The sequence below is a fragment of the Cetorhinus maximus genome, chromosome 9, assembly GCF_964194155.1.
Source record: "Cetorhinus maximus chromosome 9, sCetMax3.hap1.1, whole genome shotgun sequence".
NCBI classification, from domain to species: domain Eukaryota; kingdom Metazoa; phylum Chordata; class Chondrichthyes; order Lamniformes; family Cetorhinidae; genus Cetorhinus; species Cetorhinus maximus.
This window is the reverse complement of record NC_135887.1, coordinates 111,598,089-111,618,625: the sequence shown is the minus strand read 5'-3', so window position 1 is coordinate 111,618,625 and position 20,537 is coordinate 111,598,089. Positions and strand designations below refer to the sequence as shown.

The 20,537-nt window shown below is 44.1% G+C and overlaps 1 protein-coding gene across 2 annotated transcripts in view; it reads left to right on the top strand.

The window, feature by feature from the left end:
- The first annotated feature begins 5,539 nt into the window (after positions 1 to 5,539).
- Positions 5,540 to 20,537, top strand: part of dkk3b (dickkopf WNT signaling pathway inhibitor 3b) — a 33,617-nt gene continuing 18,619 nt past the window's right edge. For both annotated transcript variants that reach the window (XM_078549358.1, XM_078549360.1), the window contains exons 1-2: positions 5,540 to 5,804; positions 18,560 to 18,682. In XM_078549358.1, the coding sequence (XP_078405484.1) occupies positions 5,610 to 5,804; positions 18,560 to 18,682 (318 nt within the window). In that variant the 5' untranslated portion in view covers positions 5,540 to 5,609. The remainder of the gene's footprint in view (positions 5,805 to 18,559; positions 18,683 to 20,537) is intronic.

Genomic DNA, 20,537 nt, shown 5'->3' with positions numbered 1-20,537 from the left:
GAATGTGTGTTTTAGGGGGCAGCAGAGCAATTGGCCGACTGGGCAAGTTGTACAATCCCCATGTAAAAGGTGGGCATGGCACAGTCACTTGTGGAGATGCACACAGCCCCTTGCAGTGTCTTTATTAAAGTTTGGACCAGTATCCATTATGGTTCAAGCTAACAGTGCAGCCTTGCAGTGCGGGTTAGGAAAAAGCCTGCACTGAAGCTGAGAGCACAGCATGCAGTCCAGTGGCCAAGGCTGCCACCAATTGGTCAAGTGGAGTGGGGCAGAAGTGGGTGCGGTTTTGGACAGCCAATGAGCGCACCACACACTGGCCATCCAAGTATTGGCCAGCATTCTACTACATGCGTGAAAGGGCCTTCAGACTTAACCAAGAGAGGTTCTTAGTACACCTATGCAAACCCATGCATCACTCTCATTGATCCTGCAGGAGGAGAACATCAGGACCATGGAGCCTGGTGATTTAGCGGTGTGCCGCATGGCTTACAGAGACCAGAGAAGAAGAGAGTGGCAGAGGCGCCCGGCTTGGCAAAGGGAGGAGCACCTCCTTCAAGATGAAGAGGTAGCAGGGCCTGCTGCGCACATTACTGAAGATCCACAGTGAGCTATCGCTCGTTGGTGCCTCGCTAAATCCAGGGTCTGTAGACGGCGCCTATCATTCTTACCGAGAACCAATGTCGCTGAAGACGGTGCGTGTCTAGGAAACTGGTTGGTCACATATGCCACCTGCTGCATGATTTGGTGCCACGGGGAGTTGGAGGACATCCACTGCCAATGGCCGTGAAAGTGGCCGTGGTGCTCAATCTTTTACGCCAGTGGCTCCTTCCAGGGCTCCTAAGGTGACCTGTGCGGGATCTTGCAAGTCTCCATGCACAAGTGTATCCAGGAGGTCATGGACGCCATCTTCATGAAGACACAGAACTTTGTGCAATTCGCCTTGGATCAGGAAAGCCAGGAAGCAAGAGTGCTGGAATTTGCACGGATCTTTGGTTTTCCACAGGTGCAGGGTGCCATCAACTGCACTCACATGGTGCTTAGGTCTCCTTGGCAACAAGCAGTCAACTATGTCAACCACAAGGGCTTCCACTCGCTGAATGTCCAGCTGGTGTGTGACCGCTACAAACACATCCTACAGATCTGCGCACGATTGCCAGGGAACGTCCACAACTCCTACATCCTGAGCAGGTCTCAGAACCCTGACATCTTCCAGGGTCCACAGAGGCTGCAGGGTTGGCTCCTCAGGGACACAGGCTACCCACACAGGATTTGGCTGATGGTGCCTGTGCGTCGGCCTCAGACTGCAGCAGTCAGTGCTAATTCATCCGATGATTCACATGTGGAACAGTCATTGATCAAGTCAATCAGAGAAGAATAAATCACCTGCCATCTAGTATTAGCTGTAGTTTTGTGGGCCGCACTCTTGCCTTAGAGTCAAATGGTCCACTCCAAAGATTTAACACATAATCCAGGCTGACACTCCAGTGTAGTACTGAGGGCTACACTGTTGGAGGTGACATCTTCCGTTGTGAGATTTTAAGTTATGTCTCATTTGTCCTCTCAGATATATGCAAAGGATCCCATGCTGAATATTTATTCCTCAACCAATACCTAAAACAGATTATCTGGTCATTATCACATTGCTGTTTCTGGGAGCTTGCTGTGTCCATTTTGACTGCAGTGTGCCCTAAATTATAACTGTGACTACACCTCAAAATATTTAAGCGTTTATGAAGTGATTTGGGATGTTCTGCAGTTGTGAATGGTGCCATAGAAATGTGCAGTCTTAGACCTTAGTAGCAAATACCTGCGGCCGGATTTTTGTGTACTCTTGGAGGAGGGACTGGATTCAGAATGGCAAAAACTTTGCTGCAAATTTGAATTTCCTGTACCTTCCCAATTCCATACCATTTTCATATGGCCATTTTACAGGTCGGGGATGGCTTGAGTCACGACCTGACATGCAAGTCCACTGAAGTCAGGGTACCCATTATAGGATCCATGGGTAATGGTTAGAAGGCCCAGATCGGTTCTCTGGGACTTCATTCCCAGTTGTTTGGTTACATCCTAGGCCCTCTAGCCCTCATCCTTCATGCTCCATCACCACCCCCAACCACTCCCTATGCCACCTCTATGTCCCAATGCCAACTCAATGCCAACTCATGCCTTCCCACCCATCCCCAAAGGCCCTTCATTACCTCCATGCCAACCCATGGCCCTTGAATGCTCATTCAGCCAGTATACACTATGTGCAGAACCAATGAACCCTATAGTAACAATGGCATGTGTGAAACTGCATAGAAAAAACATCCATTCATAATTGTTTGAAATAAAGGTGTTCCTTTAACTATATAAAAGTGTCAATCAAACAGACTATTAAAGTATTAGTAACAGAAGCTTTAGCACTTGACACTTCTTAACCTTGTGCAAATAAACACTGAGATATTGACAAAAGCGATCACAGAAAAAATAACTCATTTTAATATCACAGAAATGACAATCAAGCAAAGCCAATACTTCCCTGACCTGTGTAAACAAACTCAGTCACATAATCCTTTTATAGGAGTCTGGGCTCTCAGCCTTTCAAAAGGTTCCCAAATCCAGACTATGGTTCACAACTCCTCTGAGTTCCATGAACCATGAGTCATGGGGAAGCTAGCTCGACTCAACGAAAATTGCAGGGGTCTAGATGTCTGCCCCCGCAACAGAGCCAGCCAAGTCCAAGTGCAAGGCGCAAGCTCGCTCCTTGCACCCTTATCCCATGCCATCAAAAATTGGGGGCACTGGGAATGGTGGCCAGAATCCTGCCTGCCATTTTTAAATGCCTCCAGAGTCCTTCCGACTCTGTGAAAACCCAGACCTCTATGTTTCTCTACAGTGTGCGCTGTTGAGATCCTGCCAGACTAAATGGGGTACTAAATTCATAATTACTGCTAATCACCCTCTTTGGCCCTGAAAAGCTAATTTTGTATTTATTGAATGTCATTATTTTTCCATTATGATTAAAAATGCCATGTATTTTAAAATATATAAAGTTTGTTTATTGTTATTTTAGTTCTGTACTAATCCAATAATGACCATGTATTTTGATATCTGAAATTTTAAATTATAAGTAAAGGGATTCAGTCCTTTTAAATTCCTAGTTTGCTGTCTGTGAGAATACTTCAACACAATTGGCTGCTTACCAGGCTTGATGGCATGGCTGCTGCATGCTTAGGAATGCTACGGCTAGCGCCAGATTCAAACTGATGTTGGGAAATGTCTGTATTCTGCTGCAAACTCCCTACCTATTATTGCAAACTCCCTACATATTACTGCAAACTCCCTACATATCACTGCAACCTCTCTGCATGTTACTGCAAACTCCCTACATATCATTGCAACCTCTCCGCATGTTACTGCAAACTCCCTACATATCACTGCAACCTCTCTGCATGTTACTGCAAACTCCCTACATATCACTGCAACCTCTCTGCATGTTACTGCAAACTCCCTACATATCACTGTAACCTCTCTGCATGTTACTGCAAACTCCCTACATATCACTGCAACCTCTCTGCATGTTACTGCAAACTCCTTACATATCACTGCAACCTCTCTGCATGTTACTGCAAACTCCCTGCATATCACTGCAACCTCACTGCATGTTACTGCAAAACCCTTACATATTACTGCAACCACTCTGCATGTTACTGCAAACTCCCATCATATCACTGCAACCTCTCTGCAAGTTACTGCAAAACTCTTACATATTACTGCAATTTCTCTGCATGTTACTGCAAAACCCTTACATATTACTGCAACCTCTCTGCGTGTTACTGCAAAACCCTTACATATTACTGCAACCTCTCTGCAAGTTACTGCAAAACTCTTACATATTACTGCAACCACTCTGCATGTTACTGCAAAACCCTTACATATTACTGCAACCTCTCTGCAAGTTACTGCAAAACTCTTACATATTACTGCAACCTCTCTGCATGTTACTGCAAAACCCTTACATATTACTGCAACCTCTCTGCATGTTACTGCAAAACCCTTACATATTACTGCAACCACTCTGCATGTTACTGCAAACTCCCTACATATCACTGCAACCTCTCTGCATGTTACTGCAAAACCCTTACATATTACTGCAACCACTCTGCATGTTACTGCAAAACTCTTACATATCACTGCAACCTCTCTGCATGTTACTGCAAAACCCTTACATATTACTGCAACCTCTCTGCATGTTACTGCAAAACCCTTACATATTACTGCAACCTCTCTGCATGTTACTGCAAAACCCTTACATATTACTGCAACCTCTCTGCATGTTACTGCAAAACCCTTACATATTACTGCAACCTCTCTGCATGTTACTGCAAACTCCCTACATATCATTGCAACCTCTCTGCATGTTACTGCAAACTCCCTACATATCATTGCAACCTCTCTGCATGTTACTGCAAACTCCCTACATATCACTGCAACCTCTCTGCATGTTACTGCAAACTCCCTACATATCATTGCAACCTCTCTGCATGTTACTGCAAACTCCCTACATATCATTGCAACCTCTCTGCATGTTACTGCAAACTCCCTACATATCATTGCAACCTCTCTGCATGTTACTGCAAACTCCCTACATATCACTGCAACCTCTCTGCATGTTACTGCAAAACTCTTACATATTACTGCAACCTCTCTGCATGTTACTGCAAAACCCTCACATATTACTGCAACCTCTCTGCATGTTACTGCAAACTCCCTACATATCATTGCAACCTCTCTGCATGTTACTGCAAACTCCCTACATATCATTGCAACCTCTCTGCATGTTACTGCAAACTCCCTACATATCATTGCAACCTCTCTGCATGTTACTGCAAACTCCCTACATATCATTGCAACCTCTCTGCATGTTACTGCAAACTCCCTACATATCATTGCAACCTCTCTGCATGTTACTGCAAACTCCCTACATATCATTGCAACCTCTCTGCATGTTACTGCAAACTCCCTACATATCATTGCAACCTCTCTGCATGTTACTGCAAAACCCTCACATATTACTGCAACCTCTCTGCATGTTACTGCAAACTCCCTACATATCATTGCAACCTCTCTGCATGTTACTGCAAACTCCCTACATATCATTGCAACCTCTCTGCATGTTACTGCAAACTCCCTACATATCATTGCAACCTCTCTGCATGTTACTGCAAACTCCCTACATATCATTGCAACCTCTCTGCATGTTACTGCAAACTCCCTACATATCATTGCAACCTCTCTGCATGTTACTGCAAACTCCCTACATATCATTGCAACCTCTCTGCATGTTACTGCAAACTCCCTACATATTACTGAAAACTGGCAACATTTTAATGCAAATTGCCCGCACTTTGCTTCGGTTCCGCGGAAAGTTTTTGCCACCTAGCGTCTTCTGCAGCGGGAGAAGCACGCGGAGCCGCCGATTGGCGGGAGCCGGGGAGCCGGGGGCGGGGCTCAGAGGAACTCGGAAGTGCGAGACTCCGGTTGGGGGGGGGGGGAACCTGGGGAGTGGAGCCGGTGCAGAGGTTGCAGCAGTAGCGGAGGAGGAGGAGAGTGGTGCGTTGAGCAGCATGCGAAGCTGTATCCTCTTCCCCCTGCTGCTGTCCCTGGCCGCCTCTGCCCGCTGCAACCCGGCTGTGCTCAGGGAGCCGCCCCGGGGAGATGCTGCAGAGAACTTGGACCATGCGACTCTCAGGGAGATGTTCCAGGAGGTGGAAGAGCTGATGGAGGACACACAACAAAAGCTGCAAGGAGCAGCTCGGGAGGTGAATTACTCCATTTCCTCTGCATCGATGCGATTCTCGATATGCACCGCAATGCAGCTATTGCAATTTCTGTTGCAGAATCTATATATTCTTTTTTGCAATTTCTGCATTTATATTGCAATACAGCCGCCAGGTCAATCGATCACAAAACAAAAACAAAAATACCTGGGAAAAACTCAGCAGGTCAGCCTTCCCTGCACTGAGATTATTATAACTGAATTAAGTTGCAACGTTCAATCTTTTACATAAAGACGTAAAAGAATTCAACCTATTTCAGGAAGTTGACGAATCTGTAATTGCATCCCAGGTTTTAATTATTAAATTCATCTCTCTGGTAATTAGGAATCGTTTATACAATGCTAATGAAAAAAAACCACTGCACTTTAAATCAGTGTCACTGTTTTGTTGTGCACTCTCTGCTTAATAACATTCGAGATTTTTGGCTTTCTCCTAAACATCTCTACTAATGTTTTAGTGTTTATGGGTTGTAGAAGAGAAGAGGGATTAATGCTAACTTTTAGTAAATAGTTGGGTTTACTCATGAGAAGTTTCTCTCCCCCTCTCTTTTTTTGGTTTCGTATCTTTCCATTTAGTACAGTCCTGAATCATTTTAAATCCTCCAAATTCTCTTAGTTTTAAATTCATTCACGGGATGTGGGCTTCGCTGGCTGGGCCAGCATTTATTGCCCATCCCTAGTTGCCCTTGAGAAGGTGGTGGTGCGCTGCCTTCTTGAGCCGCTGCAGTCCATGTGGTGTAGGTACACCCATGGTGCTGTTAGGAAGGGAGTTCCAGGGTTTTGACCCAGCGACAATGATGGAACGGCGATATATTTCCAAGTCAGGATGGTGAATGACTTGGAGGGGAACTTCCAGTTGGCGGTGTTCCCACCTATCTGCTGCCCTTGTCCTTCTAGATGGTAGTGGTCGTGGGTTTGGAGGGTGCTGTCTAAGGAGCCTTGGTGAATTCCTGCAGTGCATCTTGTAGATGGTACACACTGCTGCTACTGTGAGTTGGTGGTGGAGGGAGTGAATATTTGTGGATGTGGTGCCAATCAAGCAGGCTGCTTTGTCCTGGATGGTGTCTAGCTTCTTGAGTGTTGTGGGAGTTGCACTTATCCAGGCAAGTGGGAAGTATTCCGCCACACACCTGATTTGTTCCTTGTAGATGGTGGACAGGCTTTGGGGAGTCAGGAGGTGAGTTACATGTCGCACGATTCCTAGCCTCTGATCTGCTCTTGTAGCCACAGTATTTATATGGCTATTCCAGTTCAGTTTCTGGTCAGTGGTAACCCCCAGATGTTGATAGTGGGGGATTCAGTGATGGTAATGCCATTGAACATCAAGGGGCAATAGTTGGATTCTCTTGTTGGAGATGGGCATGTCCTGACACTTGTGTGACGTGAACATTACTTGCCACTTGTCAGCCCACCTCATTTTTAGGTATGCTTGGTGCTGCTCTTGGTATGCCCTCCTGCTTTCTTCTTTGAACCGGGGTTGATCCCCTGGCTTGATGGTAATGGTAGAGTGGGGGTGTTATAACCAATGCAGTTGGCAATGCGGGGCTATTTAAAAATCCCAGAGGGAAACTTGAAACAACTGTCATAACCTACAATTTTAAGTGTTATGTTTGAGATGCGACTCTAAATTCAGGAATCAGACCACCAGTTCTTGAGGTTTTACATTAAACTAAATGAAACATTTTATTAATTTACACAGGTTAAAATATATGTACACTTGGCTACAAATTACTACTATCATAACTTTTAACAAATTCCCAAACTATTCTCCATTAAGGCAACAGAAACCCATAGACTTAACCAAACACCAGGCAAAGTATTTTCTCCTTATAAATTCAAAACCTGTGGAGCCAGTTGGAGGCTTACAGCTGCTTTTGATCTCACATTGCCTCTGCTCTGCACACCCGAAAACTGCTGAAGTTATACCTATCACCACTGATTGAATTCAAATTCTCATTGTCTCACCAGCCTCTTTGAACTTCACCTTTTGAATGAAACCCCTTTCATAATACCAATTTTATTAGTAATATAAACAGATTGCTTGGTAGCTGCTAGATAAGCGTCAGTTTTCACCCTACTTCTTGAATGCTCTATTCAAAAAATGCAAATACACGCTATCTCGCTTACATATCAAAACTAGTACGCAGTAAAGCACCCAGACTAGCTGGCTTTAATCCAATTAAGACACACCCACAGACTAAACCTCTATTTTAAAAGAAAACTTTTTTTCCAAAATATTATATACGTTAATAGCTTCGTGACAGGGGATTTGTTGGGCCAGGAGATTACAGATTGTGTTTGAGTACAGTTCTGCTGCTGCTGATAGCCCACAGTGCCTCATGGATACCCAGTCTTGAGTTGCTACATCTGTTGGAAATCTATCCCATTTAGCACGGTGGTCATACCACACAAGGCGATGGAGGGTATCCTTAATGTGAAGGCGGGACTTTGTCTCCACAACGACTGTGCAGTGGTCACTTCTACTGATACTGTCATGGACAGATGCATCTGCGACAGGTAGGTTGGTGAGGTTGAGGTCAAGTATGTTCTTCCCTCTTATTGGTTCCCTCACCACCTGCTGCAGACCCAGTCTAGCAGTTATGTCCTTTAGGAATTGGCCAGATCAGTCAGTAGTGGTGCTACCGAGCCAGTCTTGGTGATGGATATTGAAGTCCCTCACCCAGAGTACGTTCTGCACCCTTGCCACCCTTAGTGCTTCCTTCAAGTGGTGTTTAACATGGTGGAGCACTGATTCATCATCTGAGGGAAAGCGGTATGTAGTAATGAGCAAGATGTTTCCTTGCCCATGTTTGACCTGATGCCATGAGACTCCATGGGGTCCAGAGTCGATTTTGAGGACTCCCAGGGCAGCTCCCTCCCGACTGTATATCGCTGTGCCGCCACCTCTGCTGGGTCAGTCCCTGCTGGTGGGACAGGACATACCCAGGGATGGTGATGGTGGAGTCTGGACATTACCTGTAAGATATGATCTTCCTCATAAACAAGCTTGCTTACTTATGGAATCCATTGGACTCACTCAAGACAGTAGACACTTTAATGAGGGGAGTTGCAGGGTTGGGATTTTGGATGAATGAGATTATTTTTAAGACAGCTAACTGCACTTCCAAGAAAAAAAAACAAAGGAAAAATGACTTTTATGCTAACGAACAACCTTGCTGATTTGCACTGTCTCCTGGTTCACTAACATCTCAAATTTAAAATTCTCTTCCTGCTCAAATCCATTATCGATCTTACTCCCTCCCGATCTCTGTAATCTCCTATAACCCGCTGAGATATCTGCTCTCCTTTTGTGCATCCCAGATTTTCATCACTGCACCATTAGGGGTCTTTAGCTGTCTCAGCACTAACTTCTGAAATTCTCTGCCTAAATCTCTGCCTCTCTTGCCTCCTTTTAAACTGCTGCTTAAAACCAAGTTTTTGATCACCTGGCCTAGTATCCCGTTAATGTGGCTCTGTGTCACGTTTTGTTTGTTAATGCTCCTGGGACCTTTTTACTATATTAAAGGTGCTATATAAATGCAAGTTGTTGTTTAAACTGATTCAAATTCTCAAGATGCTATGGTTCAAGGCTCTAGAAACTTGAACATGTAAATTCTAGGCTGACACTTTGGCACCAAGCCACTTTAGGAGATGTTGGGTGACAGATCCCTTAATAGGTGATAACCATAAGGATGAGGGAGGTTTAACGAGGAAATTCCAGAGTTTGGGGCACAGCTGTCAGTGGTGGCTTGATGGCAATCTGGATGCTTGGGAAACCAGATTTGGAAAAGCACAGAGACGTTGGAGGGTTGTAATGTGGGAGGAGGTTAGTGAAATAGGAATTTCAGTAACTATGATCTTTGCAGTTGTTTCTAATTTGCTGGTTTTTTTAATAGTGACCTTTTAACTAACCTTTAGCTTCTGTTATGGACAAGGTGGGGGGAGATATAATTTCAAACTGCCCTGATTTCTACCCTCACTACCCATCTGTAAACACAAAGGGGTCCTGATTTGTTCCCCCCTTTATGTGCAGTGATATGTTTCCCAACCCCATAGTTTTGGTGTGATCCAATTTTCTATTAATAACTCCACAGCAAACTCGAGATAGGATAAACTAAGAGGGTTAGTTTATTTGCACACACTCAAAGTGTGGGGGAAGGGGGGTCACTACGTATCCCCTTGTGCATTTGTACAGTGCAAGAGGGATAGAAAAAAAAAAATTTACAGAGCAAAGGCCACAGAGAAAGGAATTATTGTTTCACATGTGTCCAGAGCCCAGAACCAAAGTCCAATGAGGTATTCCTTCACAGATGTCGGCAGGCTGAACTGATGCTGGATAATTCACTTTTCCACTAGAGTTGACCTCCATGATGAGATGGCATGCAAAGATGAATCAATCTTGTAGGCAATGGTACAGAAGTTCCAGTCAAAACAGTGTAGATGGGGCCAGGTATTCGGCCTTGTCAGATCCCCTTACCAGTACTGCTGCTACGTAAATGGAAAGATGGCAGACTGAGGTTTTTCAGTACCACAAGACAATATTACTGGCTCCTCCAGGTAGGGGTTCATGCCACATGACTCCCACCTCTCCACTCTGGCTTTGACAAAGGATGTATATCCCTTTGTCTGGGTCCTTGAGATTGTCAGTGTTCCAACCATTAAGCCTTGAAAGGGAGGTTGTGGGGTCTTTCGTCCTAGCAGACGAATCGGCTTCGGTTGGCCAGGCCTGGTGTATGAAATGTAGATGGCCTTTGTATAGTTCCTTTTGAATTTGGTCACTGCAGCGCACAGGGTTAGGGAATCTTCTGAGATAACAAGGTGCAAGTTTCTTCAATACTGCTCTGAAAGCTCCTTTTGTTCGTGGTCACGGACAGACATAGCTTCAGCCATTGTCCAGCTTTTAAAATTTTAGAAATTAGCCATGAGGAAATCAAAATTGTTTTTTATAAAAATGCATAATGTGAGATCTTAGCCCGCTGATACTTCAAACAACTCTAGATATTTCTAAATTGGGAATTAGGAATGTCTAAAAAGGAAACCTCATGGTTAGAGTATAAGTCATTAAAATATAAAACCGAGACACTGGATGTTGGTTATTACATTTATTTAACAGAAGGCAGTCCTAGAATTCTAGTTCGATGTGATTACTTGTTGCTGAATCAAATGATAAAATTTGAGTTGCATGTTAAGTTGAATTAAGAGTTGCATTTACAAAGTGTAGATAAGAAGGTTGTCTTGTCAACCTGCCTGACTGTGGTGAGTTACAGCTGTCAATCCTGGCCATAATTTTAATGAGAGGCTTAAATCAGGCTGTGGGAGGTAATTCATTCACACATTCCTCTCACTGTATCATGGGATTGATTGTTTCTCTAATGAAAAATAATTTCAGTATAGACAAGTGTGAGGTGGTGCATTTAGGTAGAAGGAACACAGGGTTGCAGTGTAATTTGAGACCTCAAGGGGTGGTCATCCCTGTCCTTTTGTGAGTCGCCCCAGGCCAAGGTAAGGGCCCCAAGCTCAGGGTTATGGATCATGGACAAGGGTGGAACCAGCAAATTCTTGGTGCGAAGGCGGGAGAGCTGGAACCTCGAGGGACAAAGGCTGCTTAGAGGCAGAGGATCCTTTGGGAAGAGGACTTGTGTTTCCTTTAAGCACATGTGAGGAAGGCAACAGGAAACCACCTCATGTATCCTTTCCCCTGGTCATGTTGCTCATTGAAGTTGAAAATGGGAGGTTTTTACAAGCAACTGAAGTGCAAGACTGTGAGGCATGAAGAAATGAGCAGAGAACTGGCCTTTAGGCAGACCATTACTGCGATACAATAGAGCCTCACGCTGCATGGAAAATCAGTGTCTAAATGGCGTGGAGGAACAGAGGTACACAAATCACTAAAAGGTTAATGAGGCCATTTTAAAAAAGAACAAAGTAGTGGGGTTCACTTCTAGAGGAATAGAATTGAAAACTCAGAAGTTACATTAAACTTATACAGAGCCTTGGTTAGATCACCTGTGGAGTACTGAGCATAACTCTGTTCTCCATATTAAGAAAACAGTGTAAGGGCACTGGGGAAGGGGCGAAAAGAATTTAAGGATGCTACTAGATTTGAGAGGTTAGACCTATTGGGAAAGATTGAACAGGTTGGAGATCTTTTCTCTGGAAAATAGAAGGCTTGATTGATGACTTGATAGAGGCCTTTAAGGGTAGGCATAGAGAAGATGTCTTGACCTATCTGAGAAACCAGAACTAGGAATCATAAATATGAGAGTCACTAATAAATTCAGTAGTGAATTCAGGGGAAGCTCCTTTGCCCAGAGTGGTTAGAATGTGGAATTGCTACCAATTGGACTGGTTGAGGTGAATTGCATAGATGCATTTAAGGGGAAGCTGGATAAACACATGAGGGAGAAAGAAGTAGAAGGATATGTTGATAGCGTGAGATGAAGTAAGGTTGTAGGAGGCTCACATGGAGTATAAACACTGGCATGGACAATTTGGGCCAAATGGGCTATTTCTGTTCTATAAAATAATGTGTAACAGGTATGGTCAGCTTTAAACGTGGTCGCCTGGTGAGTGGATGAACTCTTATCAGATGTGTTATGGACAGGAGGGGGTTTAATTTAAACAGTCCTGATTCCTCCTCTCACCACCCTTCAGTAAAAAGAAAAGTGTTTTTATTGATAACCCCACAGAAAACTTGGGATAGGGTAAACTCGGGTGGTTTATTCACACACACTCAAACACAATAGGAGGGGTGCAACATAGCCTCCTTTATTGCTTGTACAATAAAAGAGGGGGAGTGGAATTAAAAAAAGAAAGATTTACAGGACAAAAACCACAGAATAAAGAATTATTGTTTCACGTGAGCCTGGAGTCCAGAATCCAAGCCCAATGGTGTATTCTTTTACAGAGGTCGGCAGATTGAAGACTGATGCTGGATAATCCGCTTTTCCAGTAGAGGCGACTTCCACAATGGGATGGGCATGTAGAGATGAATTAGTCTCGTCGGCACTGGTATAGAAGTTACAGTAGAAACAGTGTATTTGGGGGTGGCCAGGCATTCACCTGGACTGACCCCTTGTTCTGAACTGCTGCTTGTTAGTTGGAAAATGACAGACTGGCAGTAGAGCAAGACAGTGTTTAAGGTTCCTCCAGCGGTCATGCCACATGACTTCCACCTGTTTACTTTAGATTTTACAAAGGATGAATATTCTTTTGTCTGCACTCTTGAGATTGTTAATGTCCCAACCATTAAGAATTTTGAAGGAGGCTGCAGGGTCCTTTGTCCTAGCAGATTGTTTGTCTCCATTGGCCAGGCCTGGCTTAGGAAATATAGATGGCCTTTGTATAATTCCCTTTGAATTTGATCTCTGCAGTCACAGGGGGTCATTGGCGTCTCTTCAGAGATAACGAGGTGTCAGCTTCTCTGATATTGCCGGAAAATTCCTCTCGTTCTGGGTGACAGGCAGACGTAGCTTCAGTCTTTTCAAAGTCTTTGCCCAGTTTTTAAAATTTTAGGAAGGAGCCATGATGATATATATTTCATGAAAATACAGTGTGAGGCCGTGGCTCCATGACGGATGTAGACTGCAAAATATATAATCCACCTGGAGGTGGAAAAAGTTAACTCAACTCGCACCCGTCAGGAACGTTAATGTGTACAAAGAGACGTCCTTTCAGCAGAGAATTTCCTGAAACTCCAGGCAGCAAGCCAAAATACTCTGGAAGAAATGTTGCACCACAGGGGATCAGAGTTAAATGTCAACTCGATTCACCTTATGTAGTTAGTCAAGCCATTTCACGTGGAGAGGGTACTTGTATTAAAATAAGGGAGAACTTGCATTTCTCTAGCACCTTTCATAATCTCCAATCTCCAAAGCACTTTACAGCCAAGGAAGTACTTTTGAAGTGTAATCACTGCTGTAATGTGGGAAACACAGCAGCCAATTTGTGCACAGCAAGTTCCCACAAACAGTAACGGGATAATGACCAGGTAATCTGTTTTAGTGATGTTTGAGCAGTAAATATTTGCCAGGACACCAGGGAGAACTGCTCTACTCTTTGTAATAGTGTGTGGGCTGTTTGACATTCACCTTTTGGGGATTTGAAAGTGTAGATGTAAAGGTTCTTGGAGATTAGGAATGATGGGATAATTGGTGGCATCTTGGTTAGACCACGTGGGGTACTGAGTACGGTTCTGTTCTCCATATTTAGAAAACAGTATAGAGGCATTAGAGAAGAAGTATTGTGGTAATGCCGCTGGGCTAGTAATCCAGAGGCCCAGGCTAATTTTCTGGGGGCACTGGTTCAAATCTCGCCATGGCAGCTGGTGGAATTTAAATTCAATTAATATAAAATTTAGGATTGAAAAGCAAGTCTCAATAATGATGACCATGAAACCATCATTGTTGTAAACGCCCATGTGGTTCACTAATATCCTTCAGGGAAGGAAATCTGCCATCCTTACCTGGTCAGGCCTACATGTGCCCCCAGACCCACATTAATGTGGTTGACTCTTAACTGCCCTCTGAAATGGCTGAGCAAGCTGCTCAGTACAAGGGCAATTAGGGATGGGCAACAAATGCTGGCTGTTCCAGTGACACCCACATCCCATAAAAGAATTTTTTAAAAATGCATTTAAGAGGAAGCTGGATAAACGAAGAAGGAGAAAGGAATATGTTGATAGTGTGAAATGAACTAAGGTGGCAGGAGGCCCTCGTGGAACATAAAAATTGCCATGGACCAACTGGGCCAAATGCCCTGTTTTCTGTGCTGCGAATACTGTAGCTAACCCCAATTTTTCCTCCCTGCCCCTTACTGCTCAGTGACTGATTTTGTTTGTTGCATTTGGGGATTTACTGCACATGAGATCTATAGAGAAGGACGATGTTGTTGTATTCCACTTGAATGATAGCATTGAAAGGATAAGACAGGTTAGTATCTAATCATTGGTAACCATACACCAGATCTTAAAATACCTACAGGCAACAACATGAGGGATCCACTAGTCTCTTGGTTGGTTTTAAAAATCAAACATGTTTTTTATTACCTTTTAACTGTATCAAGTGCTAAGTACTTTGAATCTATTTTTTTCCAAAGAAGATGCAGTCAAACTCAGTGAAAGAGGAGGTACTGGATGGGCTAAAAATTGCTAAAGAGAGGAAGCATTGCATAGGCTTGCAGTGCTTAAAGTTCAAAGACACCAGGACTGGTTGGGATATATCTGAGGATACTAAGGGTGGAAATTGCAGAGGCATTGGCCATAACCTTCCAATCCTCCTTAGATACAGGGATGGCACCAGAGGACTGGAGAATTACAAATGTTACAGAAAGGGTGTAAGGATAAGGTCAGCAACTATAGACCAGTCAGCTTAACCTCAGTGGTGGGAAAGCTATTAGAAATGATAATCTGAGTCAAAATTAATAGTCACTTGGGCAAATGTGGATTAATGAAGGAAAGCCAGCATGGGTTGTTAAGCTGAGTTTTGTTTTGGTGAGGTAACAAGAGAGGGCTGAAGGAGGCTGATGAGGGTAATGCAGTTGATATGGTGTATGTGGACTTCCAAAAAACATTTGATAAAGTGCCACATAATAGGCTTGTCAGCAAAGTTAGAGCTCATGGAATAAAAGGGGCAGTGACAGCATGGAAATGAAATTGACTGAGTGACAGGAAACGAGTGTAGTGGTGGATGGTTGTTGTTTTTCAGACAGGAGGAAGATATATTGTGGGGGTCCACAGGGGTTGGTATTAGGATCCCTGCTTAATGACCCAGGCTTTGGTATCCAGGGCACAATTTCAAAATTTACAGATGACACAAAACAAAGAAGTGTAATGAACAGTGGGAGGATAACTATAGACTTTAAGACATAGACAGGATGGGTGAATGGACAGACACACGTGGCAGATGAAATTTAATACAGAGAAGTGTGAAGTGATGCATTTGGGCAGGAAGAACGAGGAGAGGCTATACAAATGAAAGGGTACAATTCTAAAAGGGGTTCAGGAACAGAGTGTGGACGTAGAGTAGAAAATCAAGGAAGTTATGATGAATGTTTATGAAACATTGGTTCAGTGTCATCTGGAGTATTGAGTCCAATTCTGGGCACCACACTTAGGGTGAATGTGAAGGCTTTAGAGGTGTTGCAGGAAAGATTCACAAGAATGATTCCAGGGATGAGGGACATCAGTTATGTGGAGCGATTGAAGAAGCTGGGGCTGCTCTCCTTGAAGAAGGGAAGGTTGAGAGGAGATTTGATAAGAGGTATTCAAAATCATGAGAGGCCTGGCTAAAGTAGATGGGGAGAAACTGTCCCCATTGGAGGATGAGTCGAGAACCAGAGAACGTGGATTTAAGGTGATTGGTAAAAGAACAAAAGGAAACATGAGGAAAAACATTTTTACACAGCGAGTGGTTAGAATCTGGAATGCACTGCCTGAGAGAGTAGTGAAGGCGGATTCAGTCATGACTTTCAAAAGGGAATTGGATAAGCACCCTAAGAGACAATTTGTAGAGTTATGGGGAAGGGTTAGGGAGTGGAACTAGCTGGTTTGCTTTTACAGATAGCTGGCATGGACATGATGGGCTGAACGGCCTCATTCAGAGCCATAACCATTCGATGATTCCCTGAGGTTGCTGCATTGATTATGTTTGTTTGTCATACTTGAAGCTTAGTTGAGTTGTCTTAAATGGGCAGTCACCATATGTAATAACAGTGAAAAAAATCCGTGTTCGTTTTATTCATTTGCGGGATTTAAGCATCACTGGCTAGGCCAGCATTTATTACCCAAACCTAATTACCCTGGAGAAGGTAGTGCGCCACCTCCTTGAACCGCTGCAGTCCTTGTGGCGTAGGTACACCCACAGTGCTGTTAGGAAGGGAATTCCCGGATTTTGACCCAGCGACAGTGAAGGAACGGTGATATATTTCCAAGTCAGGATGGTGTGTGGCTTGGAGGAGAACTTGCAGGTGGTGATGTTCCCATATGTGTTCCCTTCTAGGTGGAAAAGGTCATGGATTTGGAAAGTGCTGTCGAAGGAGGTTTGGTCAGTTACTGCAGTGCATCTTGTAGATGATAGACACTGTGTGTTGGTGGTGGAGGCAGTGAATGTTTAAGGTGGTGGATGGGACGCCGATCAAGCGGGTTGCTTTGTCCTGGATGGTGTTAAGCTTCGAGTGTTTTTGGAGCTGCACTTGTCCAGGCAAGTGGAGAGTATTCCATCACACTCCTGACATGTGCCTTGTAGATAGTGGTCAGGACTTGTGGGGTGGTGTGGGGGTGAACCTGTTATTATCTAATATGGTATTACTCACTGCAGAGGTCCCTGTCCCCGATCTGCTCTTGTAGCCACAGCAGTGCTTCCCAAACCCTTCCCACATTGGGCAGAATTTTCCCCCCGTTGGGGGGGGAAGTTGATGGGCTGGCGCGTGCAGGCGCACTTCTGATCGGCGCCCCCGATCGGAGGCGCATCTCCATTTTACGTGGGTGGGCCAATTAAGGCCTGCCCAGCATGACATCCGCACAGAAACACTATACGCTCCCTGTGCGGGCTGGGGGGGAATCCCTAAAATCGAGAGTGTGCTCTTTCGTGCATGTGCACGAAAGAGCGCACATCTCCCTGAGGCTATGTGCAGCCGCAGGGCGATCGCCTCTACTGTCAACAATATTAAAAATAAAGAAAAAAAAAAATGCCCTTACATGTCCCCTCGTTACAATGTCACATGAGTTGGGACATGTTCATAATCTCCATAACAAGCTTATTAAAAATTTTAAAAGCCTACATGAAACCTTATCCCGCCGGTGGATGAGTTTTCATGTTTTTTCTAGTTGCCGCCGGGGCTCCTGGCCTGCCCGCCAACCTTAAGGTTGGACAGGCAAGTCCACTAAGTACTTTAATTGCTCTGTCAATGGCCTCAATTGTTCCGCCCAGTGTCATCCTGCGTCATTTTACCCATTGGCGAGCGGGCCCCGCCCCCTGCTCGCCAACGGTAAAATCCTGCCCGTTGACCCGATTTTGAGGCTTGAAAATTGCACTCTCCCACCACAGGAAATATTTTCTCTCTATCCACCCTATCAAATCCCTGATTGTTTTCAAAACCTTGATCAGATTAACCTTAATCTTCTAAACTCAAGGGAATATAAATAGTCACTGAAATATAAACAGAAGATGCAGTGAGAACTCAGCAACATCTGTGGAGAGGGAAACAGAGTTAACGTTTTGAGTCTGTATGACTCTTCTTCAGAGCAGCTGTTTCTAATTTGGCGTAGATGTTATTAAATTCTTCTAATTTTCATACAGGTTATGTCCAGCAACTCTTAGAGATTTCTGCTCTCCTCCAATGCTGGCCTCTTAAGCTTCCCTGATTTCCATCTCTCCACCATCAATGGCTGTTCCTCCAGCTGCTTAAGCTCTAGTATGTACCTCCTAAACCTCTTGCCTCCCTACCCCTCTCTCTCATCCTCATGTGGCTCGGTGTCAAATTATGTTTTATAGTGCCCCTGGGAAGCACCTTGGGATGATCTACTCTGCCTATAAGTGTTATATAAATGCAAGTTGTTGTTGAAAGCAGCTTGTGTTTATATAGTGCCTTTCAGTGTGGCAAGACACTAGAGATGCAAGAAGCAACAACATCCCTCACCTTTTAAACTCGAGGGAATACGAGCCAAGTCTGCAGAACCTGTCCTCGCCACTTCGTTCAGTCGATTAACGTTTGGGATTTGTTTTCTAAATGTAATTGCAGATGGAGTTGAAGCAAGGGAGGATGTTACGTGATCTGGAAAGTGTGTCTGACAATCACAACAAATCCAAAGCACATTCCACGGCAAGAATCTCGACCACCCACTCTCAGCAGGAAATCAAGAAGGTAAGCTAACTGGAAATGTCAAATGTCAACCTGCTTGACAGGACAGAGCTCCTGGGATAGTCTTGCATTTATGCTGCTGGGTTTGGTAGTAAGGCTCTTTCTTGAAGGCCAGTTTCCCTTCTGCACAAGAATCTCAAGTGATGGTGATAAGCACAGAATTATACAGCGCTGGAGTTGGAGCTGTTTCAGCCATGGCTCCACTGGTGGCATTGTTACTTCTGAGTCACAAGGTTCTGGGTTCAAGTCCCACTCCAGGACTGGAGCGCAAAAATCAAGGCTAACGCTCTTATCCAATACTGAGGGAGTGCTGCACTGTTGTAAGTGCTGTCGTTTGGATGCTGTGTTAAACCAGGGTCTTGTCTGCCTGCTCAGATGGATGTAAAAGAACCCATTGCACTATTTCGAAGAAGAGCAAGGAAACAATCCCTGAGCCAATATTTATCCCTCAATCAGCATCTCAAAAACCAATTATTTGGTCATTATTACATTACTCTTTGTGGGAGTTTGCAGTGCAATGTATTGTTTGCTGCATTTCCTACATTACAACAGTGACTGCATTTCAAAAGTACTTAATTGGCTGTAAAGTGCTTTGAGACATCTGGTGGTTGTGAAAAGTGCTATGTAAATGGAAGTCTCTTTTTTTTAAGGAGGAGGCCGTGTCTTTGCCAGAGCTTTGAGAGAGCTACCCAATTATTCCCACTCCCCCTACTCTTGCCCTTTGGCCTGTAATTTTTTTTCCCCTCCAAGTATTTATCCAGTTCCCCTTTGGAAGTTACTATTGAGTCTGCTTCCACTGCACTTTCAGGCAGCGCATTCCAAATCACAACAATATGATGTGTAAAAAAAAACAACATTTTGTCAGCATCCTTTCAACAAAAAGGCTGCAATTACATTGCTCGATGTAGCCTATAGCCCAACAAATAGTGAGAAGGACGTAGAAGAACAAATCTGCAGGGAAATATCAGAGATGCAGGCATTATAGAGTAGTTAGAAAGGGGGACTTTAATTACCCGAATGTAGACTGGGATAGTGGTAGTGTAAAGGGTGGAGAGGGGCAAAAATTCCTAGATTGTGTTCAGGAAAATTTTCTACAGCAATACATGTCCAATCCAACAAGAAAAGATGCACTGGACCTGGTCCTTGGAAATGAGGCGAGCCAAATAGACCAAGTGTCAGTGGGGGAACATTTAGGAGACAGCGATCATTGTATTGTACATTTTAGGATGATGATAGAGAAGGACGATAAGCAATCCAGAGTAAGAATAATTAACTGGATGAGAGCTGACTTCGATGGGTCAGAAGGGAGCTGGGCCAGATAGACTGGAATGAAAAATTGGAATGAAAAACTAGCTGAACAATGGGCTACCTTCAAAAAATAATTGGTTCGGGCACAGTCAAGGTATATTCCATCGAAAGGGAAAGGTAGGACAAACAAATCCAGAGCTCCCTGGATGAAAAAGGAGATAGAAATTAAGATAAAGAAGAAAAAGTGCACTTATGACAGGTATCATGTAGAAAATATAATTGAGAACCAAGAGGAATACAGAAGGTTCAGAGGGGAGGTGAAAAACCATGTTAGAGAAGCAAAGAGGGATTATGAGAAAAGGCTGGCAGTCAACATAAAGGGGAATCCCTAAGTCTGCTATAGACATATGAATAGTAAAAGGGTGGTAAAAGGAGGAGTAGGACCGATTAGGGACCTAAAAGGGAATTCATACATGGACAAAGGGGTCATGCTGAGGTATTAAATGAATACTTTGCATCCGTCTTTACCAAGGAGGTAGATGCTACCCAGGCCATGGTGACAGATGAGGAAACTCTATCACTAGAAGGGTTCAAAATTGACAAGGAGTAA